General features: G+C 41.0%; 1 protein-coding gene across 14 annotated transcripts in view; it reads left to right on the top strand.

Moving 5' to 3' along the window:
- Positions 1 to 27,262, top strand: part of PLEKHG1 (pleckstrin homology and RhoGEF domain containing G1) — a 133,604-nt gene that overhangs the window by 72,448 nt on the left and 33,894 nt on the right. For 6 of the 14 annotated variants that reach the window (XR_014546718.1, XM_083607933.1, XM_083607934.1 and 3 more), the window contains exon 3: positions 22,408 to 22,946. Coding sequence is in view for 8 of the 14 variants with exons in the window: in XM_083607933.1 (XP_083464059.1) it covers positions 22,408 to 22,946 (539 nt within the window). In the remaining 6 variants the exon portion in view is untranslated. Of the gene's footprint in view, positions 1 to 5,040; positions 5,218 to 16,767; positions 17,085 to 17,668; positions 17,771 to 19,016; positions 19,035 to 22,407; positions 22,947 to 27,262 lie in introns of those variants that run through there. The other 8 variants (XR_014546722.1, XM_083607928.1, XR_014546721.1 and 5 more) reach the window with 7 other exon arrangements.

A 27,262-nucleotide genomic window follows, 5' to 3' on the forward strand; every position in this document is an offset into this window, starting at 1 on the left:
TCCCCCCCCCATCCTCTTTTGTACACATTTGCATGGAGGTACATATAGTTGGTTGCCAATAACATGGCAACTTTTCTTGGTGCCATGTTACTCAAACCCTCCAAGTGCCCCTATTTTCCAGGGAAAGTCCTGGAAGTATGAAAGCCATCCCAGCTTCTGATCCGATCCCAAAATGTGCCTTTTTTTCCCACTGAGCTTGGGGTGGAGAATGAGCTGGTGCTTGTTCTGAGTGATGGGAGCAGTAGTGGCTGTGACACACCGGCTCTGAGAAGCAGGCAGAGGGCAGGGACACCCTGGGCATGAAGAAAGGAAGAGACTTTACACACACACACACACACACACACACACACACACACTGCTTTCTTTTCTTAAAAAAATGTTTAGGGGTGCTCTCATTTCCCTACTCATATTGAAATATGAGGCAAAACTTAGATTCACAAAATATTTAGGGGTATGCATACCCCTGCGTACCCCCAGAAAAAAACTTGCCCCTTTCTAAAATTTATTTATTGGTTTGTGTTTTTCTTTTGGCAAATCTACCAATGAATATAATAAAATTAGGGTTCAGGGGTTTTCAGGATCATGAAGGGGGTTGGTGCCAGGGCCCTTTGGAGTAGTGGTGGTAGAAATGCTCTGGTTGAGGGACAAAAAATGAGGGGTCAAGGAGAGACAGTTTGGGAGGCGAGTGAGAAATGTCCCTATTTTCATGTTTTTGGGGGGGTATATGATACTGGCCCCAACAATGCATTCATCCTAAATAATGCAGAGGTGTGCCTTAACAGCTGCATACACATAGATCAGGCATAGCCACTTTCCTGAGACTGGGAGGTGAATGGGATTCTCCCCATGAGACCAGTATTATTGAAGACTAGATCCCTCAGTCCAGATCCCCTGGACATAAGTATGTATCTATGTTTAAGATGGCATTAACTGCTATGATCCAACTTTTATCTATAAGATTGGGACCAGCCCAAGAGGGAAGTAATATTTCGGATTAGGGATAACTGGGAGGCTTCAAGATGGGTCTTTGTTGCTTCTCTTCACGTTATTTCAATATTTGTGACTCAAGGGAAGTATTAGTACGTGTCAACTGGAGGTACTAAATCAAACCTGATAACTGTTCTTTGGAAATCTTCATCTTTTGTTACTTTCAGTTCCTATGGAGACAGCACAAACAAAAATATTAGCATCTGCTTTCATCTATAACTTGAGGTATAAAGTTCAACTTCTTTTGCATCTTGCATCTTGACTATGCAAGTTGATGCTTATTTTTCAATTGAACTTGCAAATTCTGGCAAGTTTCCTTTATTCTGGAGGCATTTAATTATTGTGCTTGGTGGACTGACTTTGATACATGGAATAAACTAGAATTCCAGTTCAAAGATTCAGAGCTAGAGGTATTTTAGCCATCTGCCAAAAAAGCAAAATTATTTGCTGCTTTATATTTCAGCCTTGGGAGATACAATTGTTACAAATATTCATTTAGGGTATTGGTTTCAGTTGTAATAGATATTGCAAGAGTTCTGGCTCCTTTAAAACTCAGACATTGTGCACCGCATCTTGGTTCCTTTGAAATCTTATATCTAAAAGTTAAATGGATATTCTAAAGCCTCAATGAAGAAATTTTACTTAGTCCTATGTAAAACATACCCCCCTTTTTTTCTTTCAAGGAGCTCAAAGTGACGAACACAGTTCGCCCCTTCCCCAGTTTTATCCTCACAACAACCCTGAAGTAGGTACATCTAAGACTCCCTAAGAACATAAGAGCCTGCTGGATTAGGTCAGTGGTCCATCTTGTCCAGCATCCTGTTCTCACAGTGGCCAACCAGTGCACAAGAGCACTCTCCCCTCTTGTGGTTTCCAGAAACTGGCATTCAGAAGCAAACCGCCTCCAGCTGTGGAGGCAAAGCATAGCCATCATGCCTAGTACTCATTGATGATCAGTGGGCAGCACACAGGGTCAAGAGGTTGTTGTACATCTTATCTGAATGAGCTGAGATATGACTAGCTGAACATGGCCATTCAATAGTCCAGGGATGGGAAACTTGTGGGCCTTCAGATGTTACATAGCAGCTCATCAGTTTCAGCCAGCATGACCAAGAGTAGGAGCTGGTGGGAATTGTTGTTCATCAACATCTGGAAAATTACATGCTCCCACCCCTGCAACAAGTAATGGTAAGACTTATCTTTTGATGGTAGTACTTGTTGGTGATAGTCGTGTCCTTAGGATCACTGTGAAGGCTTCTCGTGTTAAGGAAACGGTGCTGTCATCAAGACCAAGCATCTTTTTTGAGGTCACGTCAAGGTTTAAGAAAGGCTCCTGTGACAAGTCATTGAGGAAACCTTGCTGGTAATGGCTTTAACATCTGATTTATTTTCCTTTAATTCTAATTGCATCTTGCATTCGCAAGATTAGACAAAGATTACTCTGAACAGTAAAAGAAAGTATGAAGGTAGACTATTTGCCTTTGTTGTGTTCTTATAATACATTTGTCCATCAGTTTAGGTAATGGATTGAAAATTTGAAAGAATAAGTAAACACCAGTTTTAAATCAGCTAAAGTGATAGCTGAATGGCAGTGTGTTGTGTTCTACCTGTTCAGACTAAAGAACCTGAATCTATGGTATGAATCAAAATGGGATGAGTCATTTTAATCTCCTAATTGAGTATTTTTAAGAATTGTCTGGTGTCACTCCTCAAACAACAATCCCTCCTGGACTGGATTTGCCATTAATCTTTCATCACAATGTAGCATGTAATGATGCAATATATTTTTATTTGCCAAGGAGCTTCCTCCTGACCTCAGCTTGAAGTTAGTTGATATTTTCAAGTATCATGCCTATTTATTATACCACCCGAATAGCACTGAGTAGAGCTGTTCTGTGTGCTTGCTTTTTACATTTAAGGCCATACAACGTTCAGGTTAAAATAATTACTGAATATATTTGAGAACAGAGGAAAGAAAAATGTGATGGTCTTAACATTCCAGCACAGGATTGTGCTGGGACATCCACATGATTCTTATCTAAAGTCATCACTTTTTTCTTTCTCAACAAAATAGCCCTGAATGTAATATCCAAACATTGCTCTCTCTTTTGGTTACTTTTGTAATAATTCTATCAAATATGTTTAGCCTAAACACTGGTGGCTTATTTAGTTTGAATACAGAAAGTTTATTTTGTGATTAAAGAAAACAGCATCCCACCCTTCTCTTCCTGGTTTAAGTACACTGTTGTGACACTTGCTAAGCTTGGTTAAAACTCAGGTTTGAGGGTATAATGTTAGAGAATCCTATTCCTCTCTATACAGTGGTGCCAACTTGAATAAAATATTGGGGGGCCCAGGTATAATTGATCACAAGATGCAGCACACACACCCCATTTGAATGGCAATGCCCATCAACTTAGGGGCGCAGCCCCCTCAAATATTTTATGGAGGGCAATGGGACCTCAGCCCATAGGAGTTGGCTCCTATGGACTAAACCAGGCTGTGAAAATATACTATCTGGTTGTCACAAGTTTTTTTGGCACCGTGGGCAGATTTGGATTTCTGAGATTATGACATAGGCAGCAGTCACCAAACAAAATGTTTTAGACTAAAATTCCCCTCAGCCCCAGTCAGTATGGCCAGCAACATTTGGAGAGCACCAGGCTGGGCAAGGCTGACTTAGTCTAACACTCTCTAAAAAGTTACCATTGACTTTGTTTTTTTGCCACCTAAAGGCAACTATTTATCTCCCCACTTTTCCAGCAAATGTAACAAGCAAAAGAACTTTCAAATAAACTTGTGTCTTAGGACCAGTTTACTGAAACTTGGAAACTTTCTTCAAGTCTCAGTGCTGAACTTTAGATTTCATCTATACACAAGACATTAGTGTTTTACAGGATTTTTTCTTTTTGTTTTTCTTTGACTCGCAAGACATATAGAACATTAAATCACAGCAATTTAATATGTTGGAAACTAACCTAAACTCACATTTCCTAAAACCTTCTACAGAATTCTTTCAGTGTGGCAGCAGTTAAGATAAAAGTTAATAGGGAAATTACACAGATAATTTTTCCAAGAAGAATAAAGCTGAGTATTCTAAAATATAGACAGAGCTAAGCAATGAAATGCATGACTGTAAAACATATGAAAGGAAAGCTGTTCCACTGTGATTTATATTGTAAAACCATATATTTATTAGGTTTGTGTCTTTCCTTGTTAAGGGAAAGGGGACTCGTTTTATTAGCACAGCATACCTTATTTACATTGTGTATATAAAAGACTGTGGTTAATGTCAGACTGAAACAAGTGGTTGTCCATAAATTGCAATGTATGTAAAATATAAAGATTTCTTTGATGGTTGATGCTGTTGATCTTTGATTATGGAACTTCCCCTTCGTCAGTTGCTGAAACAGTCAGAAGAAATGCCTGAGAAAATCCGTTTCTTTAGCTTTATTATCTTCAAGCTCTTCCCCTGTTTTACCCATGTTGCTGCTGGCGAGAGCATATTTGATATTTGTGTGTGTGTGTGTGTGTGTGTGTGGTGGTTTTATTTTTAAGAGTAGCCCACATGTTCAAACCTTGCAAGAATACTCAGGTCATAATATTTACTATATTAGAGCTGGGCTAAGTGATTCGTCACATAGACCTCCTTACATTTCCTTTTTAGAGTTTGCATTGAAAGACTGGCGATGGGATGAGGGTTCTTGCTCTTCCTTATTGTAAAGAACGAGAGTGCTGCAGAGCTGCAGGCTTAGAAGAATTTTCCCGGCAGGCTCTTTCCCCCTTTTAAGCTTTCCACTACTTTTTGAGGCCTGCAGTGATGGCTGGTTGCCAGCAGTGGTATCAAAAAACTGCAGCTTTAAAAATCAAAACCGGAGGGTGGCTCTTAGCCACTTGTTAATCTTGTGTTGAACACCTTTCAGCGAATAGCCATTTAGGCTGGTTCTTTCGGGGAATTCATTAGCGATCCCGTGGGTGTGCGCTCTCTCTCTCTTTCTTTCTCTCTCATCGGTATGTGAATGTGGTGTTGTTTGTTTTTGCCTCACTTTGCAGATGCATTTCTAGGCGGCTGCATCTCTATGTATAAAATGCCCAAGAGCAGCCTTAAGCCAATTTGCAGAATGAACAATTGATTTAATGGAGTGTGGGTAGGCTTACCCATCCAGCCCTGTGAAAAATGAGCTTGTTTGTTGCAGAGGAAGCATCTGTAGGGTAAGCAATTCTTTTCTTGTACTTCCTTTGATTCTTGTTAACTCTCCTCTGTGTCTGTTTTCTCCTCTTATGCATCTTTACACATACTGTGTTGCGTTCTTATAACTGTGTGTCTTAAGCACGTTTGAAAGGATTTTGCTCAAAAAGGAATATAATTGTGTTTTATGAGCTTCAGCTTTTATGCCGTTTCATTGCCTGCAGTCTTGTGATTGCCAAAAGCCTTCAGTCCTGGGCTTGCTTCCTTGGAAACAAGTCCCATTTAACTTGCATGGATTAGGATGTAAATATATGAAAACAATGTCCTATTGCTTGTAATATTTATAGATTCAAAAAGGTTATAAACACACTGCAGCAGCTTTACTTTTGCTTTTATCATAAGTGTGTGTGTGTGTGTTTGTGTGTGTGTGTGTTATAGAGTCAACAATCTAAGAAAATAGATAAGGGGTTTGGGGTGACCAAAGCTTAGGAAAGAAACCTGATAAATGTCCAGAAATAAGCATTTCAGTCGTCAGATAATATCTTGGAAGTTTCTTCCAAAGGAGTTAGATATCCTTGGGGATAAATGCAGCCATCTCATAATGACAATTCCTTTTAGTTGAAAACTATGTAAAATATTTTCGGGATGGTATCACTGCTCTTTGGCTTGTGGCATTGAATGGAATAGCCCAAGACTACAATCTGAGTGCAAGGCAGAGGTGGGGGCTCAACATTCAATTGCTCCCTTTGATCCCACATTTGCTACTGCACTACCTGGTCTGCAGAAGGCAGACTAGTGAGGCTGAATGGCAAGTGACTTGCCCAAGGTCACAAACTTGAGTTCAAGGCTGAGAGAGCTCTGAGCTTTCTGAAACTCCCAACCTTCCAAATCAGTTCGCCTTCAACTAACTTAGCTAAAAACATTCAAATCTCATTCAGCTCCTCCAACCCCCCTCGGTTAATTTCAAGAGACGCATGTTCATTCTGCCCATACTTCCAAAAGAGAGAAGCCACCTCTTAACTCCTGCTTAGTGAGGCTAGGTGTCTATTTTCCTCTTCCTTTACCTGATGAAATTGGTAAAGAGGAATGAAGGGCAATTGCCCCCCCCAAAAAAAACCTTAGCCTGCCACCATGATACTTTCCTCCACTGTACTTCTCAGTGCAGTTGTCTCAGGACAGACAGAGCTGGACCCTTTTCACACTTTGTTCTGCATCAGCATCAGGGTCTTAGATCCTGACTGTCATCTTGAGGTCAGAATGGCTAATGTCAAAATGATGACTTTGCTTGTTGCCCCCATTTTGGCACGCTTAGTGCCCTATAAAAAGGAGATGCCATATGTAAAGGAAATGCAGACGTTTATAATTTATATCATTTAATGTTTTAGGGAAAGCATTTACACTGGTGGTGGTAGTAGTGAGTTTGGTATCACAAAACTACTTACGTTTACAATGTCCCATTAGGGTTAATGTCCTTTACCAATAATATTAAAGGGACATTTGAATTTTTATCAAGCTTTGTATGTATATGGAAAAAATTACTCTGAAATTATCTTTTTCTATGGCAGTTCTCATGAATGAAGGTAACAAGAAGCAGATGGAGCACACATTCCATGACAGTTTGTGCTGCTAATAAATTCTGACCAAAGCCAAGGGCTCTGGAATTACAAATTGAGCCATAATCCTTTTGTCTGGTGCTTTCCACAATCCTTGCAACTATAATAGGATGCCATTTTTTGCTTCCAGACAAAGCATTCCCCACTAGAGGCAAGGTTACAAGAAGATTTTGAATGCTGCATTCCAAACTCTATTGTTAATTAATTAGTGAGTTGTCTCCACTGCTTGTGTGAGTGAAAGGCAGCTTGCAAACCTGATTTTTCCCTTCCTCCCCTGTACACCCCCCCAATAACTCTTTCCAGAGGATATGGGGTCCCTCCTGAACAGGTGGGACTGCAGTGCAAGGCAGAAGGTTCAAAAATTAAGAGAGGGCTCTTGCTTTAGCATGATCTCTGCTACATATATACCTTTTACGTACACATCTGGTCAAAATCTCTCTTGCTGTGAATACTCCACACTTTGCGTTTATTTGTTGTGCTGAACAGTTAAAGCAATATACATACAATGTATGTATTCCCTCATTAGTTGTATAATTAAATGTAACCATTGGATACAGTTACAGGCTTTACTGAACTTGATCTGTGGCTTTGTAGCTGCATTGTCTATATGCAGTCACTGCTTAGCTGGCTTGTTTCACTGCCAAAGAGGCAAGCTCTTTCAAAAATAAAGTACAACAGCTAGACTCTTTGTGAAGTGCTGCTGGAAATAATACAAAGCTGAAGTCTGCTGTATAAATGATTCTGTCCTTAATGCACATGTTCATTCTGCTCACCACTCTTGCATTATAATTTTTTTTAAAAAAACCATAACCTTTACCTAGTACCAAAGCAAAAAAGTTGAATTTTGGCAGGTCTGGGACCCAAAGAGACTGTATAAGCACTTCCAAACATCCAGCCACCCTTAGTTTTGTGTTTCCTAAGCTTAAGTATATGGCATGACAAACTGCTTTAGAAACATAGGGTACTTTAAAGAACAGTTTGTTATATGGCATGAGATGGGGAGTGGGTGGGCAAAACTATTTCATAGTAAGTAACTCTTTGGATTGTGGCCCAAATATTTTGTATATATCATTTGCATAGAGAGAGTTCTAAAAGATAAAAATTTGCATGGAAAACTTGGAGTATGCCAAGCCTAGTCATTCCTTATCCTTTTAAATAAAAAGGAGAATTGAAGTGGGGTGGTAGTGGTTAACAGCTGCTTCCAGAGAAACACTGATTTTCCACCAAGCATGCCAGCTAATAGCTCTTATGAGAGGGTTATGCTTAGTGCAATAATAACCAGTCTAGTAGCCTCCCAGAGACTCGCCATGCTCTGGGGTTCATTCAGTAGTGAATGTGCCGCATTGTTCAGCAATGAAACGTCTGCACAGGCTGAGAGTTACTGGCTTTTTGTTTCCTTTTAAAAGTTGAGAAGTAGCAATTATCTCATTTCTTCAGTGATGTAACCAGAATTAGCATTACTACTTCTAGAAGGAGGCTGATACCAGTGTGAAAACTCTTTGTGCCAGAATGATGTGTTATGATACGGTAAATCATCACACAAGACACCACTTCCAGCAGTCTTTCTATGATGATCATAATGTGACACAACTATACAGTCATACCTCGGGTTACAGACGCTTCAGGTTGCACGTTTTCGGGTTGTGCATCACGCCGAACCCAGAAGTACCGGAATGGGTTACTTCTGGGTTTCGGCGCATGCGCAGAAGCACTAAATAACTCTTTGTGCATGTGCAGAAGCACTGAATTTCCACCCACATGTGCGCAGACGCGGCACTGTGGGTTGCGAACGCTGCAGGTTGTGAACGTGCCTCCCACATGGATCACGTTCGCAACCCGAGCGTCCACTGTATTTTCTTTAGCTGCTTCAGTTCTATTCTTTCCCGCAAATTGCTCACAATTTATGTTGATTTCACTGACTACTTTACTCCTTTGATCCTAGTGGCCTAATAATGCAGCATTCTTCGATTGGTAGCAGGCCCTTAGCTTTCATTTGTCCTTTCCAGAGGTGCCACATTCTTGTTCATGTATCCTGGTGCCTGTGCTCTCTGCTATATATTTTTAAAGTCACGGAGTCTTTCTTGTAGGACTTTACTTACAGAAACTGATCAATTAAATGTTCTGCAGTTGGCAGGTAAGTTTAAGAAAAGATTTTGGTGCCTTGCTCTAATCTTAAAGTGAGAGGGTACAGACCCCTCCCTGAGCCTACTACTTCACTCAGGAAGAATAGAAATATTATGAGATCCAATCTGGATATGGTATTTTGCATTTTAAAAAGCAGTTTTATTCTGATTTCATATTACATTGTGCAATGCTAAACCGTTATTGAAAATATTAGGAATGGCCTAGTCCAGGCCTGTCCAACCAGCTGATCGCAGGCTGTCCCTGGTCGATCCTGGTCGATCAACAATTCTGATCTGATCTCTCTACCTAAGAAAAGCTCAACAACTCTGGTCCCTCCCCCTCAAAAAAGCTCTACAACTTTTGTCCTCCCCCCCCCCAAAAAAGCTCAACAATTCTGGTCAATCAAATGGGTAGATCACTGCCAGTTTATTTATAGTGGGAGTAGATCGCAGTCTCTTGGAAGTTGGACACCCCTGGTCTAGTCTACCTCTTGCAGTCAGCTGAAAATGGTAGATTCCTGCTGTGTGTAGCCTGAATTACCCCACTTTGCATCCTGTGTGCAAAGGTAGGGTTTTTCCTGCCCCCTTATTGTGCAGCAAATTATACATTGTTTTTGTACTGTTCATCACACTTAAATTTAGAAGTCTTTACTACAGAACGAACAGTGTTCAACATTCAGTGTCTTTTGCCAAGCAGATAGCCTGGGACATCCCCTTTTTTCTTTTGAAAATGGATCATCGCATAATTAAAGAGTTGGCCTATATAGGCGACTTGTTTCCATAGTAGCTAAAGGTCAGAAATGTTATTTGGAAGGAGTAACATCAGCCTAACACACAGTATATTATGAATTGAAAAATCCCTCTTTTTTTGCAAAACTATTCATTTATTTGACATGAAAACTGGTGGGGCATATTAGGTGGACATCAGGGTAACGGAAACCCAAATTTGTGCATAAATGTGGAGTAGTCCTCCCTCATTACAATCTCCAATTCTGACTTCGCTATCACAGATGACATTTCTGTGCCACCACTAACCCTCTCAGTGTTAAGTTCGAGACAAGAAGGAAAGGCTTTTGAGAACATGCTTGCAATGCAAGATTGAACCTCAGTACTGATCAGTTCATAAATTAGTTACAAATTGCAAAACAGAGGTAAATTTCTGGTTTATTGGGTTAATCCAGGATAGTCCATTACCTCAGATAAGGGGGAAGGAAGCTTTGTGTCTGTTGCTCCTGAATGTAACTCATGCTAATAGATGAATATACTCTGAAAGTTCCTAATTATGCACCCTTCAGTTACAAAAAAAAATAGAATCAACAATGTAAAGTGAAAAAGTGTAGTGTTTTATATCTGCGGGGAAATTTCTGATGCTTACCATGCTGTGGCCCTGCTGTGCACACGTAATGAGAGCAGCTTGACCTTTCCGTGTGGTCAGTGTTTTGCTGTTACTCATTTGTGTTGGAAACTTTTGTGTGGAAGACTTTCTTATGCTGACCCATGAGGTAGGGAAAGATCAGGGTGGAACGCAGCAAAGCCCTGTGCCACTTGAATGTATTCATGAACGTTTAGGGCAGTTGCGTTTAAAAATGGCAACTTTGCCAATGCCCCTTAAACTATTTTTGCACAGTTGGCTGCTTTATGCCTAAGACAATAAATACGACAGTTATATTTAAGTCCGTTCGAACTAGACAACTAGTTCATTGTAGATTTTATAGGCATTAGCCTGTTTAACACAGTGCTGTTTGAAACAGCTTGCACTTCTTTAACCAAGTGGGCAGTCAGTGGCAGTGACGGGGTTGGGGGACTCTTCTTCCTTGCTCCACTGCTGCCAGCCCATTGACTTAAAGAAGTGTGTGCTGCCTCAAACAGCATTTCTGCTAAGGGATTTAAGCCTCACTTCCCAGCTGATGAGCAAGGATTAAATATGGCTGCCTTGGCTGCATGATCCTTTTCCCTGCTGGAAGCAGTGCCCATCGCCAGTGCAGGATTAAATGCTGCCTTCCCACCTATCAGTTGGCATCACCAGTGACAGCTGGTGGGTGTGTTTTTAGGAAATTGCCTTGCAGGTCAATTTTGTCCCATGAGTTGGAGGTTTCCCCACCCCTGATTTAACTAGGAGTCCACCAATTTTCTTGGGAGAAAGCTTTGGGGAGTCAGTCTTCTGTTCTTAGTCTCTAGATTCCTAATAATGTAAGAAGCTTGGCTGGACCAGAGCAAAGGTCCATCTAGTTCAGCTTTCCTATCCTGTATTAGCCAACCAGCTGCCCGTGGAAAACCCACAAGCAAGACGAAAAGTGCTATAGCAGTCAATCCCAGTGTTCCCTATAGCATATACCTTGATTATTCTTTCTCTTGCTAGCTTTTGCTCCCAGCTGATGTGAAATATGCTGATATTAGTTATATGGGCAAAGGATAAACTGGTGAGCTAGATTTCCCCAAATCATTCCAAAAAATGTGACGTCTTCATTTTTAGCAGATCAAAAAATCATAGCACAGAGTACACCACCTACAAATACCTAGGCTTACCTTACTTTATTTCAAACCTTAGAAAAATAGTATCCTAATATATAAATAATATATTTTACCTGATCAATTAATAAAGCATTGTAAATAACTTATAAACATATATATTATCCAGGAACTTGTCATTCCCAAACATTGTTTGTTGAGACCCTTGTTCTAGAAATTTAATTGTCCAATTTTTCTGTTTCCTAAGATCCATAAGTTCCAGCAATGTTACCATATTCCAAATCATTTCATATCTGTGTAGGATTAGGAAAATCTTTACCCTCTGATTTATACCCTCCTTCTAAGATTTCCTTCTTTCCATATGCTCATCCATCATCTGTGTTTGGACTACCTGGAGGAGCATTAGTAATGTGAGTGGAAGGAGGGTGTATTCTACAAAAACATAACAAGTCTAACATCTTTTCCAAATCTTCTCTCGGGGAGTGGGAATACTTTGGAAATGGAGTTGACCTAAGTGCTAGTGGGTTGAAAAGCTTGTAAGGTAAGGAATTAGGCTGGAGGCAAGGCTTCAAGCCCAGCTGTTAATTAAAAGTGCAAACTAATCCAAAGGAGTCAACCAGTTTTGGTTGTCATTGGTAACTGGGCATTACTGGTGGTTGCCACAAACCCTTCACATCCTTTTATTATTCCAAAATGTGCTGAGAAGGGGATTCAGGGAAGGAGTTAGTTTCACTTCATCTGGGTTTTGCTTTGTTTTGAGACAATTCGTGATCCTTCACCTCAAGTCAGAATTGGTTTAGTATTTATCACCATTTTCTGAAAATTCTCAGGGGTGGAAGTTAGCTGTTGAATGCAAGATTCTCCCCCACTTTTGTTCATATGCCTGCAAAACACCCCTGTAGTCATGAATGCCAACTGCACATGTGTTGTACCTTTGCTTTCTAGTTGGAAAGTTGATGCTCAGTTTAACACATACAAACTTATACAGTGGTACCTCGGGTTACATACGCTTCAGGTTACAGACGCTTCGGGTTGCAGACTCTGCTAACCCAGAAATAGTACCCCAGGTTAAGAACTTTGCTTCAGGATGAGAACAGAAATCGTGCTCCGGCGGCACAGCAGCGGCGCGAGGCCCCATTAGCTAAAGTGGTGCTTCAGGTTAAGAGCAGTTTCAGGTTAAGAGCGGACCTCGAGAACAAATTAAGTTCTTAACCTGAGGTACCACTGTATTATGAAGTTCACCAGCATTGCTGCTTAGAAGTAGCAAGGGTCAACCTTGGTGCTTCCAAATGTCTTTAAAGCATTGCACAAGGTGAGTGACCGAGTAGCCAAGAGAGTTCTGTCTACCCTGCCCAGAATGAATAGAACATCCCACACCACCCTTTGAATTCACTCTGATGCAAGGATAACTTGTGGGAAGGAAGATATGTCTCTGTGTTGTGAATTCAGGGGCAGGCTAAAGCTGGACTTGAACTGTCATAAAGTTGTGGAGTAATCTTCTTTGGAAGAGGCTAAGTCAGTTGCTTTGTCTTCATGTACAGTTATCTCTGAAGTGCAGTTAATTGAATGGGAAAGTAAGAACAGCAAAGTCTAGGTGACTGGCCATTTAACTGTTTAGCTCATGGATAGGCAAACTAAGGCCCGGGGGCTGGATCTGGCCCAATCGCCTTCTAAATCCAGCCCACGGACGGTCCGGCAATCAGTGTGTTTTTACATGAGTAGAATGTGTGCTTTTATTTAAAATGCATCTCTGGGTTATTTGTGGGGCATAGGAATTTGTTCATTCCCCCCGCAAAAAAAATATAGTCCAGCCCCCCACAAGGTCTGAGGGACAGTGGGCTGGCCATCTGCTGAAAAAGTTTGCTGACCCCTGGTTTAGCTGTTGAAGAGACAAGCTAGTCTTTGGTACAAATTTTAAAATTTAAATAAAAAAGCTTATCTCTTCAGCTGTAGAAGTGATAGCTGTGCATACTTCAAAGAATAGTAGGGTAATAAATGGAACCCAGTGATGGTGGTTTGGGGAAACTGAATTCCACAGAAGGAAGCTTTTGAGCAAGGGGTGAGTGAGGAAGTCTGTTCTAGGAAGTCTGGAGGGAGCCCTTCCTCTCTTGCTGTAAGTTGCAGAGGAGGAAAAATCCATTTTGATGAACAGAACCATAATCTAGAGTTTACAAAAGTAACAAAAGCATTGTGTAAATAAACCTTTCTAGCATTTCTGTGTTATGATCCTGAGAAAGAAAATAAGGTGACTGACAAAGAACAAACTGGAAATAGATCTTATTGGTGGGACTATATTGCACTCCTAGAATTAGCAGTGATGTTGTCAGTCTACTACTAGAAGGATAATGTATTTGCCTCCATAGTGCTTTGGAATATAGTGGAAAAATTGCAGATCACAACTGGAATCATTTTGGCTATAAGGTTGGGTGGGTGGGGGTTTTCAAACAGTATTCTGTCAAGCATCTTATTAAACTTTTAAAAGCAAGAAAGAAAGCATTTTCCGCAATCTGGAATCAATGTATATACAATGTGTATACAAAACTTGTGTTTTTAGCGTATCAGCAAGATAAAAGCTTTTGTTTTATATAGAAATCTCTGCAGTATGATGTACAGGTTTAAATAATCATTGCACTGCATTGCAGAGGGTTATTAATACATTGCCCTGCACTTTGGGGAAGAAGTCAGAATGTCCTCTAGAAGATCCTGGGTTGACTGCAGTTCATTTATGGTTTGTTAAGATTCCTGAAGTAGGAAACTTAATGCTTGCAAATCATTAAATTGAGACCACAATATCCCCCTCGGTCATTTATAGTTGATTTGCATTTAGGAAATGTATATGTTTTTGAAAGCATGGTTAATTTTTATGGCAAAGGGGCACTCAGAACAATACATTTCTGAACATTTCAAACAGACAGCTTTTAATAATAATAATAATAATAATAATAATAATAATAATAATAATAGAGACTTGCAGCAATAAACAAAATTGATATCCCATTTGGACAAAATAATATTCTCTTTATAGGATATCCTTTTATAAATGTCCACATCTTCCATTTCTTGCTCTGGCAATTCTATGAATTTTCAGAGGTCGTTACATTGGATAGTAGTAAAGGTAACTTTACTGTAGATTAAAAAGAAAACTTTATTTCGATGTTGCAATAAACCATTTCTATGTGGGAATTCCACATGCTGCCAGTTAAGCTTTTAATGTAAAAACAAAACTACATGAACCGATACTCAGTGTGCTAAACCTCTGGTCCACAGTGTACCACATGGTAATGGAGATCAGCATAGTGACAGAGTTGCTTGCAGGGTTTAGACCTGCTGAATGAGCACACCTGAGCCCTGACACATACCTTGCAGAAAGATGTCCACAGAACAGTTTGAGACAACGTCCCTTATGTGACCAGTGTGCATTGTTTGAAATGTAGTTTTTCAATTTCTCTGATTCATATCTTGTATCAGCTTGAGAGTTTTTAAGGTCAATCGCCTAAACCTGAAGTGATGTCATCAGTCATGAGGCTCTATTAGGATCAGGCATGAATTGGCAGGCTCAGACAGGTGAGGCGGATGAAGGAGAATTGGGGAGGGGTGTTGTAGAAACTGGGGTTGGATGATGGAAGTTATCTTGCTACTGTGGAACAGGAAGCAAGGCATGCTAGCTCTCCCCTATGTCCTTCAGACAGAGAGGAGAGCCTCATAGGAGACTAGAGAAGGCCCCAATCAGCTGCTGGCGGGTGGGGGGAATAAAGTAGAAGGCAGCAAAGGTGGATGCAGCCTTGTCACCAAGGGCTGATATAGCTAAGGCAAGATAATAGGGTTTTTAATTTACAAACCAGTATGACATACTCACATTCTCTCAGTACTTAAGGCATAGACAATATGTATGTAGTGCTGTTTGAGTATGCACTTTTGCTTGAAAAACATTAAAAAAAAAACATTGCTGGTTCAGACCAAGGTCGAGCATATTATGAAATCTATATGTGATAGTTGGTTTTGTGGGATGGGTTTTAATATATAGGAGAGGCTATATGCAGGTAAAATACTTATATTTACAGTAGAAACAGTCTTAGGCATGTGCCTGAGCTGGAGCAAGCAGAGGGCATGTCTGCCCTCATTGCTGGTCAAAGGAAGGAAGGGGGGAACATGAAATACTTCTTTGTTTCTTCCCACTCCAGAGAGGAGGGGAAATGACTTCATAAAGAGCCCTCTGCCAATTATATTTCTATGGTCTGAGTCTCTGCCTATCCGCAATACACCTCTGTGGTTGTTAGTTCCAAAACTTACTAACTAGCAAGAATATGCATTGTTGGATTTGACTGCTATCTCCCATAGGTGTACAGTGGTACCTCAGGTTAAGTACTTAATTCATTCTGGAGGTCCGTTCTTAACCTGAAACTGTTCTTAACCTGAAGACCACTTTAGCTAATGGGGCCTCCCTCTGCTGCCACACCACTGCTGCGCGATTTCTGTTCTCATCCTGAAGCAAAGTTCTTAACCCGAGGTACTATTTCTGGGTTAGCGGAGTCTGTAACCTGAAGCGTCTGTAACCTGAAGCGTCTGTAACCTGAGGTACCACTGTACCAGAAACTATACAACCCATGATGGTTTGATGAGATCGTTGGAGACCTTTTACATTCAAGATGTGTGCTCCATCTGTATGCGGTGCACTTATTAGACAGACTAAAATTTGTGAAATTGTGGCCTGGTAGTTTTGGTATTACTAACATTTTAGAAGTACCTGATCCAGGTATAATGGGAAGTGCAGAACTGGACTGGATATAATAAGTGCCCTGATACCGTTACTGATACCATTACCTGGCATTGGTGTTATTTTGTTGTATGGCTGCATATTATAGTTTGAATTGTTTTTTTAAAAAAACAAAACACTGAAAATATTTATAGCGTTTTCTGTTCATGTTTTTATATTCTTTAAAAATGTAAATGCTTCATCGGGTATATGTGTATGCAAACTCCTCTCTGTCCTATATTTAATTTTTTTTTAAGCAAGAATGCATCCTTTTAATTTAAAGAAAATCTTTGATTTCTATTTTTTGCAGTGGTGGGGGAGGGCAGATAAAAAGTTAAAGGCCAAAATATTGCTGTTAAATTTTCAGGGCAGCATCAGCCATTTTTAATATGCCAAAACTGTCTTCACATGTTGGTGCAATTCAGGGGTATCAATTTACCTATTTCTGTACTTTTAAAACTATTATTCTCCTGCACTAACAGGACATTTATGATTTTATCTGTCCCAGCTCATATTTTCTTTGCATTTTTCTCACTGTTGTATAGAGTTAATCACTAGTTGAAGGAAAGCACTCAGAATGTTGGGAGCTGCTCCCTCCCCCACCTAAAGAGACTAGTTAGTGGCGTGTTGCTCAGTGAAGTGTGCATTTAAAGTTACCCACAGTGGTGTCTATTGTCCTGTTCCTGAATTGAATGATGTCATGTTTCATTTAAGGCTCTTAGTGATGCCGACGACTGCATTTGGTGTGGGCAATGAGAAAGTTGTGAATCAGGTTCCTGTGGAGCCTTTTGTGCATTAGGGTTTCGATAGCCGAAAGCTGACTCAGGCAGTATTTCTACCAAAGGAGCTGAATAGGCTAGCGAGACCATCTCATTTTACCTTAGTGCCGGAGCGAGGTGATTTGGGGGAACTGCCGGAGTTGGAGAAAGCATTTATCTTCTATTACACAGGTAGGTTGCAAGTTGTGCAAGGGAGCGTAAGGGAGAGAGAGGGGAGCTTGCCCGTTCACTGCGTAAGGAGCATTGAAGACATTCCACAGTGGTGAGATACCGTCGCAGAGGACTTTCCTTTGGAACAGTGCTTGGGGACTCAAACATGTTGTATGCTATGACAGAAGACTGTGTGATAGAGCTAGGTAGCTTATTTGAGCTTGGGAAACAAAAGGCAAACTGGTGGGAGAGTTTGTAGTTTCCTATGGGCATTTGGGGGCATTTGAAAGGAGCCCATCACTGGCTGCAGGTTTTGCAATTCTTGAATGGGTTGTTGAAGTGTATCTGAAGAAGTGTGCATGCACACGAAAGCTCATACCAAGAACTAACTTAGTTGGTCTTTAAGGTGCTACTGGAAGGAAAAAAAATTTTTTTGTTTTGACTATGGCAGACCAACACGGCTACCTATCTGTAACTGGGTTGTTGAATATTTGTGTAGTGTGCTGAATTTGCTTTGTATGCTGTAATTAATACAGTTTTAGTGGCCCTGTTAGAAGACTGTTGAAGATGATTGTGGTTTGTTTGTTTTTTATTACATTGCATAGGCAGCATGGGCAGTTTAGCTGCAAAGTGGTGTTTGATGTCATCTATGTTCAGAACAGAGTGCCGTATCTGCGTGGGAAGTTTCTGTGACAGTAACAGCACCTGTGAGTGTGTGCGCACTGTAAGGTGGTCAAGCTCTGGAGCATGTCGTCCTTACCTTTCAAATAAAATTTGATTACAACTTTTTACAAGCAACCTTTTTTACTCTTGTGTTGTGCAGCAGCATGACCTTAATTGCTTAAAAGCTCCCTAATTAAATTATTAAGAATGGAAATAGCTCAGATTAACATTTGATTTCATGTGCAATGAATGATAATTATTTAATGGTGTAATGCTGATTATGTGGATAATAATTTTAAAATTAAGTGTTTCAGGGAGGCAACAGCATGAATCGTGTGCTTTAATGTGGGATGCAGATGTTCGCATGTAGTTTCAGCAATTGGTATAAGGAATGCAAATGGGTGTGAAGTTTCAAATGTGGCACTGCTAGATTTATCAAGCTACATTATTTTGACCTTTGAAATTGTCAGAAATAAGAGTGCTTTCAGTGATTGCTGTAAGCATAACCATTGAAAGCACCAGCATCTCCTAAAATGCATAATGAATGGCAAAAACCTGAATGTGGCATGCTTGATATCAAAACCTCATGTAAGTTAATATTAGACTATTAAGCATGGGAAACTTATTTTTTCATATTTGATCTTGTAACATACAGTTTCTAGTACTAAAGTTACCTGTGAGTGCATTTCCCAGCCTGATATTGTATCACTGTCTCTCTAGTTCACTCTGTGCATTTGTTTGTGTTTAAAGTCTCTTGTTGGCATATCAGCGGTATGTGCCTTCACAGGCAGTAGGCCAGACAGGGTGGGGAGCTTAACTACATTTGTGGAAAGGTATGGGCAAGAAAGGGATCATGTTGCTGAAACACATTTATCTGTGAGTGTTGATAAACATGCAATTAGCCCTCTTTCCATTGCTTAGCTTGCACAAACCAAACCAAAGCCCTGTCAGTTGTAGATCTATGAAAGCATATAGAGCTGGCATTCTTCCCCACCCCCTACCCCCAGTGCACAATAAAAGGGTGAAAATGGATTTAATGTTTGAAAAAAACTGTTGCCCAAAATGCAGTCATCTTGTTACCCACCTCCACTCCAGTATAATTTTGCCAGATTTACCCCAATACTTCCTTGCCTCTACAACTGGCAGCCAGTGATATGGAGCAGGGTGGCAGAATTTGGGGAAATGAAATGTTAAGCCTAACCAAATCTTATAAAGTAGGACAATTTGTTTGACACAGACAGCCATTTTCTGCAACAACCACGTGTCAAGCACCTTGGGTATCTCCACTGAAGTATGCTTTCTGCAGAGGTATATACCATAGGATTACCATATTTAAAGAGATCTCATAGATCATAAAATGCAGCATCCTGTTCTTTTGGTCTAACGTTTATTAGAATTCTAGATCTCCTTAAAGACCCACATATATTTATAATCGTAACTTTATTTTTTGTAACAAGTGTTGCCTCTATGCATTACCATTCAGCAGCGGACCTGGATATCCACCTGAACTAAAAATTTCAGTGTCACTTACTGCTTTCCTTGGGCCAGATCTCCCCTACTTACAGGCCTCTAAGATAGGACAAAAGAAAGGACCATTGCAGTATGCAGAAGGCCCCAGCCTAAATCCCCAGCCTCTCCAGTTCAATGGTTGGGTTGCAGGTGATGGACTTCTGCCTGTGGCATTGGAAAGATGCTGCCAATCACAACACTGAGATGCTTGACTAAATGGTCTGGCCTGGCATAAGCAAGTTTCCTTTGCTACTATGACCTTGAGAATCATCTTGTCCAGCCCCCTGCAATGCAGGAATCTCAACTGGATCATGGATGACCGATAGCCACCCAACCTCTGCTTAAAAACTCCTAGGAAGGAGAGTCAACACCTCTCATTGGAGTCTGTTGAACATCTCTTGCTGTCAGAAAGTTCTTCCTGGTGTTTAGTCGGAATCTCATTTCTTGTAACTTGAATCCATTGATTCAGGACCTACCCTCCAGAGCTTGCTCCATCCTCTATGTGACAGCACTTTAGATATTTAAAGATGGCTATCATATTTTCTCCCAGTCTCCTCTTTTCCAGGCTAAACATACCCTATTCCCTCAGCTGTTCCTCATAAGGCTTGGTTTCCAGCCTCTTTATCATCTTGGTTGCCCTGCTCTGCACACATTCCAGCTTGTCAATATCCTTAAATTGTGGTGCCCAGAACTGGACACAGGACTCCAGGTGTGGCCTGACGAAGGCAAAATAGAGCGGTATTATTGCTTCCCTTGATTGGGACACAATATTTCTGTTGATGCAGCCTAGAATAGCTTTCCCCCACTGCTGCATCGCACTGGTGTGATATTAAGCTTGTGGTCTACTAAGACCCCTAGATCCTGTTCACATGTACTACTGGCAAGCCATGTGTCCCCCATTATATTTGTGCAGCCTAAGTGTAGAACCTTACATTTGTCCTTATTGAAATTCATTTTGTTAGTTTTGACCCAGTTCTCCAATCTGTTAAGGTCATCTTTAATGCAGCATCGGTTACCCCTCCCAGTTTGGTGTCATCTGCAAGTTTGATGGACATCGCCTCAATACCTGTTAGTTTTAAATTTTTCAGACACAGCTTTGTAATATTCAGATCCCATGAATTTGGCTGCAGAGCTTTCATGCTCTTAAACCAGTGATAGGGAACCTGTGGCTATCCAGATGTTGCAATATAGTACACCTTCCACCATCCTTGACCATTTGCCATGCTAGCTGATGAGACCTGGAGTCCAGCAACACCTGCAGGTCTCAGGTTCTCCATTCCTGTCCTAAACCCTGGGTCAAGGTCCTCTAACTTGAAGGCTTTTAAGAGCAGAGCACATTACAACTTAATTAAAGCTAAGTGGTTGTAAAAACGATCAAGATCTCACATTGCACAATATCTTCCTTTTTGCTTGTGTTGCCTTAAATGTGGCCCCTCCTGAGGATTCTTTGCTTCTTTTTCTATAGTTTATATTACTGAACTGTGCAGTGTTGACAAAGTAAACGTGACTTACTAGTTCATTCAGGTTATCTGTAAGTGAGACAGCGTATCAGTGAAACAGGAAGAAGGACTACAAAGTGATTGAAAGAAACAGGAACTCTTTCTGCCTCAGCTAAGGCAGCTAATCAGGTGTCCTTTGTCACAGATTTTAAGTTATATGTCTTTGTGATAAATTAACGGAAGACTTTCCCAGTTATCTTATTTATCCAGGTTTCAAGCCAGTCTAAATCTGCAGTGTATTTTTATTCTGGTTTTCGGGGTGTTTTTAATGCTGATAACACATATACATATTTCTTTACCAGAAACCAAGGAAAATTACTCCTTTTTCACTGAAGCTGCATATACTAATTTTTGTAATAATTTTAGTTCTAATCACAAAAAACATAATATTTGTATTATTTCTTGGGCACAGAGAGAGCGAGAGCTGTGCAAGAGTGCGATGGTGAGGCTTAATGGAGCATCATAGCCACAGCTTCACTGCTAGTACCAGCTAGGGCAGAGTGTGGAGAACGGAGACTGTTCTGCTGTTCCAGCTCCCAGTCTAGTGCAGCAAAGGGACTCAGATCAATTCTGTTGCTTGACGGCATATGGGCAGATCCTGTGCTGGCTCATCCCTTCTCTGAAAACACTTCATTTCAGTGGTAGTGTCTTCCCAATTCCTCCAAACCCACTCCAGCATGGTGGATCAGGATTTTTGCTTACTCGGTTGCAGTAAAAAATGAGAAAGTGTTGTCCGCACCTTAAAGTCTTCACAGATTTATGATTTAAGTACATATATTCTTATTCTTCTCCCTCCCCTTTTAAATTAAAGTATGAAAACCTAATGAATTTGTAATGTCGCTGTGAACAGGTTAAGCAATTACTTACACATGTGAAATAGAAGATATGTCCAGTAAATAGTATGCCAAGAGATCTTCAGCTGACTAATTTGAGTGTTCCTTCTCCAAACAAGAGGGGTGGAATATAATCTCATCCCCATATATAAAGATAAAACTTGAATCTGAAAGCTCTCCTGTCCGCATACAGTATCAAGAAGGAAAGAGAGAGGAAAAGAGTACAGTGGAAAACATACAAGGAAATTTTACAAACCAGTTTACAATCGTTACTAGCCCACCAAATGTTTCACTAGCTTATTTGCTAACTTATTGAAGCTTCCCTTACCTATAAGGCAGTGGTATCCAAACTTTTTTCAAAGAGGGCCAGATTTGATGAAGTGAAGAGCTGTGAGGGCTGACCAAAGTTGTTAACCTTTTTTTAGGATTGAAGTTGTTGAGTTTTTATTAGGACTGAAGTTGTTGAGCTTTATTTTAGGGTTGAAGTTCTTGAGGGGTTTTTTAGGATTTTACCCCAGGAAATAAACTGCCACAGGGGCCTGATTAACCGACCAGCGGGCCGCATTCGGCCTGTGAAATGGAATTTGGACATGCCTGCTGTAAGGTATGCTTTCTCAGTACAAGTAATCAGTCAAATGGCTGTTTATATAGGCCTGAAGGAAGTGTCTAGGGAGAGACTGTAGGGAAGCTGGTTTATTATAGCAAATTGGGACTGTGAGTGATGATTTCAAACAGCTGTCAAAGGTAAGCAGGTTGGACGTCTCCCTTTTTGGGGAGGATACTCAATGATAATGACGCTTTATTTAACAAAGGCATTGTTTGTTTTTCCTCCCCTTAAAGATGGCTACCATTTGCCTCTTGCCGTGCTGCCTCCTGTGATGGTAGGCACGACCCCCAAGACAACAGGGGAGAGCCTGCACAGAGAAGACGGACACTTCGACTACTGTGGGATTAAGACCATGGAACTGTCAGACAGTGACCGTCCTGTCAGCTTCAGCTCCACCTCATCTTCTGCATCCTCCAGGGATAGCCACTGTTCCTTTGGCAGCAGAACAACGCTAGTTTCAAACAATCACCTGGGCTTATTCAACCAGGATAAGGAAGCAGGGGCCATAAAGCTAGAGCTGAGCCCGGCCCAGCGATTTTCCAGCAAGGAGCTGAAAAAAAACAACCCTCCAAAGGAGCAGACCTCTGACGGAAGTCTTGGGAGAAGGCCAAGTATGCCACGGAGAGCTGAATCTAAGGAAAGTAGCAGAAACTGTGTCATGTCCTTGATCGCTGAGCCTCCAAGCCCAAAGCTCCTGTACGTTGACAGAGTGGTCCAAGAAATCCTGGAGACAGAGAGGACGTATGTGCAGGATTTAAAAAGTATTATGAAGGTAAGTGGATCACTCTTAAACCCTAATGGGATGGACAATGTGCAAAATAAATCCTCTTGCAAACAATACCAAGAGCATGTGGCTTTATTGCAAGTCTTGCACTGAATTGATATGTTGTGGTGGGCAGCTCAGTCAGCTTTCTGTGGGTGAATAAATGCTCTTGTCAGTTATGATATTGGGGCAGCAGCATAATTCTATTTGTAGAGGCGTCTTCCTGGACAGGCAATATGAATTGCTGGTAGTAGCTCCTGTAGTAGGGTTTTACAAAATCATTCATTGTTTGCTAGATATTTTCTAGCATTGACTGTACCATGTTTTCAAAATCTCTTGGACAGTTTTGCCCCCAACCCATTTCTCTTTGTCATCAGGGTTTATAAACTGCTCCTGTTCCAATGTTCATAGAATCTCTCATGAATCTGGTATCCAGTAATTTCCTATGAATCTCTACTGTTTCTCTAAAATGGTACTTGGTATTCAGAGATGTTTTCTTCTATCATCACCCCCAGCAAAGATGCTGGGATGTGCGCACACACCATGTTTTCCTCATTATGTGGAGCTAGTGAAAGGTGCTCCTACTTTTAGGTGCAGCAGTCTGCCTCCAGTCACAAGGAAATTGTAAACCTTGAGTGGCCAAGGGAGATGGAACGCCACCAGTGACTGGAAACTTCCTGCCTCTGCTGAGTATTAATACCACACTTATCACATCCAGTTTTCTCTATGATCAAACAAATGTGGAATTTGAATGTTCTTTTTGGTATAATGTGGAATTCTTGAATGTGTGACCAGCTCTTCCAAATGTTCCCCTATCCATGCTCCTAGGTGAACTATTTTTTATTTATTGCTTTGTCAGTTATGATTCTTTGGCCTCCTGTCCAGTGCAGACACAAATCATAGAGACAAACACATAATCTGGAAATCTTATAATGTGTAGCTTCGGGCAATTCTCTCTGTTAAGTACATCACTAATCCGGAAAAGAAAATACTAGTCTGATGATGACACAAAAAAGCAGACAGCAAGGCAAAAAAGATTATCAAGGTTTGATATACAAAGGCATGTTTTCTTTAAAAAAAATTAATCCCCAGAAACAAGTCTTTTCCTGCACAGTTGCATTAGGTTCTTTAACTGCTGGTTTATATTAAAAACCATCTATACGGAAGGCATTTTAAAGGTTCTTAAACAAGAATGAAATAAAACTGCTAAAGCAAGCAATTCTTATGTCCAACATACTTGTCCTGCATAGATCTGAATAGGGTTTAGAAATTTCAATACAGCTGCTAACCCAGTTTTCAAATCTTATTTTCACAGTAAAAACAGTGTTTACTAACTTATAGAGCATAAAATAACTGCCAGTTTTTCAGTTGGAAACATGAGCACATGTTAAGAGATAACATTGGTGACCTGCATTGCTGGATATTGGAGAATTTCTTTTTTTAAAATAATGCTATATTTGGTTTAAGCTGCAATCTTACATTTCCTTCCCGAGTAGCCTTGGGAAGGGGTACAATGCTTCTCTGCCAGTGGAGAGGGAGGCTCACAGGCACTACTATTGCTGGAAGACGAAGCTTTATCCAAATTATGGGAAATTCTGCTGGTTTTGATGCCCTTCTGGCAGTGTTGCAGCATGCAGGAGACAAAACATCCTGCAGCAGTTCATCAAGGCTTAGGGCAGCTTAGACATGTTTGAATTACAGGGGGTCTGTATGCTTCAGGGCTCACAATTTGGCTTTGCTCTCTTCTTCCCACTTTAACCTTTCAGTCCCCATTCTGTCTCTTTTTAAACAGTGGAGAGGCTGCAAAAGGAAAGAGGCACGTGAAGCTTGAATGGGTGACCTTCTGTGTCCTAAACGATATCACCAATTCCTCCCGCAATTTTAGTGCTTCCTGCTAAGATTAATTTATGTGATGGTAGATGCATTTCTCGCTAGCTGTCTACTTAGTAGTGACTCTCAATTCACTCTAAAACTATATTTTCTTGAGATTCTAATGGAAGGTAGGAACATATTTGGCATAAAGGAAGAGTCATAATTTTAGACCTGGTTTATTACAGATCTCCATGAGAATTAAATACACCTTTTAGTGGTATCCCTTTTCTGCCCCTTCTTATTTTTGAGTAGTAGTTAAGAATTGGAGTAGCAATAAGCATGCTCAGATAGAGACTGAGAAGAATATAGTGTCTCAGGCTTTTGTACATGTGTTGAGATTTTTGAAACGTTCCTCAGTTACTGATGTTGAAGACACCACGTGGCTTTTAAAAGGCCATGTCTGAAAAAAGGCCATTGCACTGACTGTTCTTGCTTTCTAGCTGTTAGCTGAGCCCCTGCTGAGGAGTTTTAGTAAATGTGGCATGTGGGTAGTGCCTTACATGGTTGCCAGTATTAACGGCGGTTTCACTACATGCTTCCTCTTGTCTTGGGGCTTTCTTCCCTCTGCCTTTCTAAAAGAGTACAACTCTGCTCCCTTTTTTTGTATGCTGCCTCATATTTGGGGTCAATTATCGTTCTTAGGAATTTACTTTGTCCATGCAGCATGCTTTATCCCAGAAAGTAGTCTCTAGAGCAAGCAAAAATGCAGGGCAGTGTCTGCCCTGTGGCAATCGGCTTGACTTTGTCAGAAGCAGCTAAAATGTTAGAGGCTTTAACTTTTCTTTGGCCTCCTGGGAAGGCAGTCATGAACATGCTTAGCAGTATGACAAATGGTATAATCATCTAGTAGCTAATTAGAAGTAAGATGGCATTCTCCGTGGTGTGATTAAAGTATTTCATATCACCTGGAAAAGGAAGGACTGCTATTGTGGCCACGGAATCCTGTCTCCCAGCTCACACAGCTTGAAAGACTAGGTGCACACTTGAATAATTATGCCCTTCGAAGCCACAGGCCCATTACAACATATGCAGAGGTAGGCATTACTGTTTTTCGAGGGCAGTTGAGCCTTAAAAAATATTTGCTGACAAGGTTATATGAAATCTGTAGGACAGAGAAGCAAACACAGATTGATAGGTATATCCTCTAGCACTGCTAGGCTCAGGTGTTTCATTTGCCCTGTGCTCCATGAATTGTGTGGTGTTGTTTTTAAGACAGCTTAGGAAAATTAAGACGAACCCCATTCATTCTTAACCGAGATTTTGAACTGTTTCAAAACCTGGTTTCAAAATTTGGTGAGCTCATGGCTTAGGGGTGGCTAATCTTAGAAGCTTCTGGCAGCTCCCTGTGTTCCTAACCATCCTGGCTGGGGCTGATGGGAGCTGGATCCCAACAACGTTTGGGAGAGCCCCAGGTTAGCAATTTCTCCCATATTCAAGCATTAAAGGGGTGCTATGATGAGGGAGAGAGTGAATGTACTCATTGGCCCCCAGGACACTCTGAGGTGTCTCTGCCACCCAACCAAGCCACCTTCCACATGTTAGAGGGTGAGGGTCTTCAGCAAGGACCCTGCTATACTCATAGGGTACTCCTTGCTCATGCAGGGCTTTATATATAGCAGGCTCCCCACAGGACACCCTCTGCAATGCAGAGTAGCAGTGACTGATTGGGGCATAACCTGCTAGTGAACGAGTGAGGAAACACCAGCCTGTCAGTCAACCTTGGCCTACCATGTTGTTTCCGCACAGTGATGTCAGCCAATGGGCAGGAGAACAGGGTTTAATCCTGCATTGGCTGTATGCCCTTGAAGTGTTAGTGATAATTAACATTGATGAGCATATGATTCCTAGACATCATTACAAGTTGTGTTCCAATGAAATGTTACTGCTCAGTCTTCTTCTGTGGCTGTGATTATGTTGATGTGAATAGGTTGCTGGTCTGGGCAGAGGATGCGCTTGGAGTTTTGCTCCAGGTCAAGCACCACTGGGAAGGAGATGGCTGCATCATTCCAGATCTTCGGTGTTTTTCTGTTTCTGCCTCGGGTGGCAGAAACTCAGCAAAACTGGATCTTTGTCACACACAAACACACCCCGGATGTACACCAATAGTCAAAAGTAACTATGCCAGTTTCTTAATCCTGACCATTGGAGAATATTTCAAAGTTGCCTGTAATAGCTCAAAGCTGATTTCAACAGCTGGGTGGGATGCCACAACACAAATTGGTACGTAATTCTTCAGTAATATAAATGAATGCTCTACAGATCCTCCCTTAATCTTTCTTTATACACCTGCTGAGTGGAAAAGACAGTTTGCTGGCACTCCTAACTGTATTGAGCTATAGAATTGCCCCAGAAGATTAACACTATTGTACTTGCTGCTCTTGTTAGCAATGAATGGATCACTCAACCAAACGGTTGGTTGGCTGACTAGCAAGCACTATTGTGTATGCAAATAA

This window comes from Podarcis filfolensis (genome assembly GCF_964270895.1).
Source record: "Podarcis filfolensis genome assembly, chromosome: 3".
Taxonomy (NCBI): domain Eukaryota; kingdom Metazoa; phylum Chordata; class Lepidosauria; order Squamata; family Lacertidae; genus Podarcis; species Podarcis filfolensis.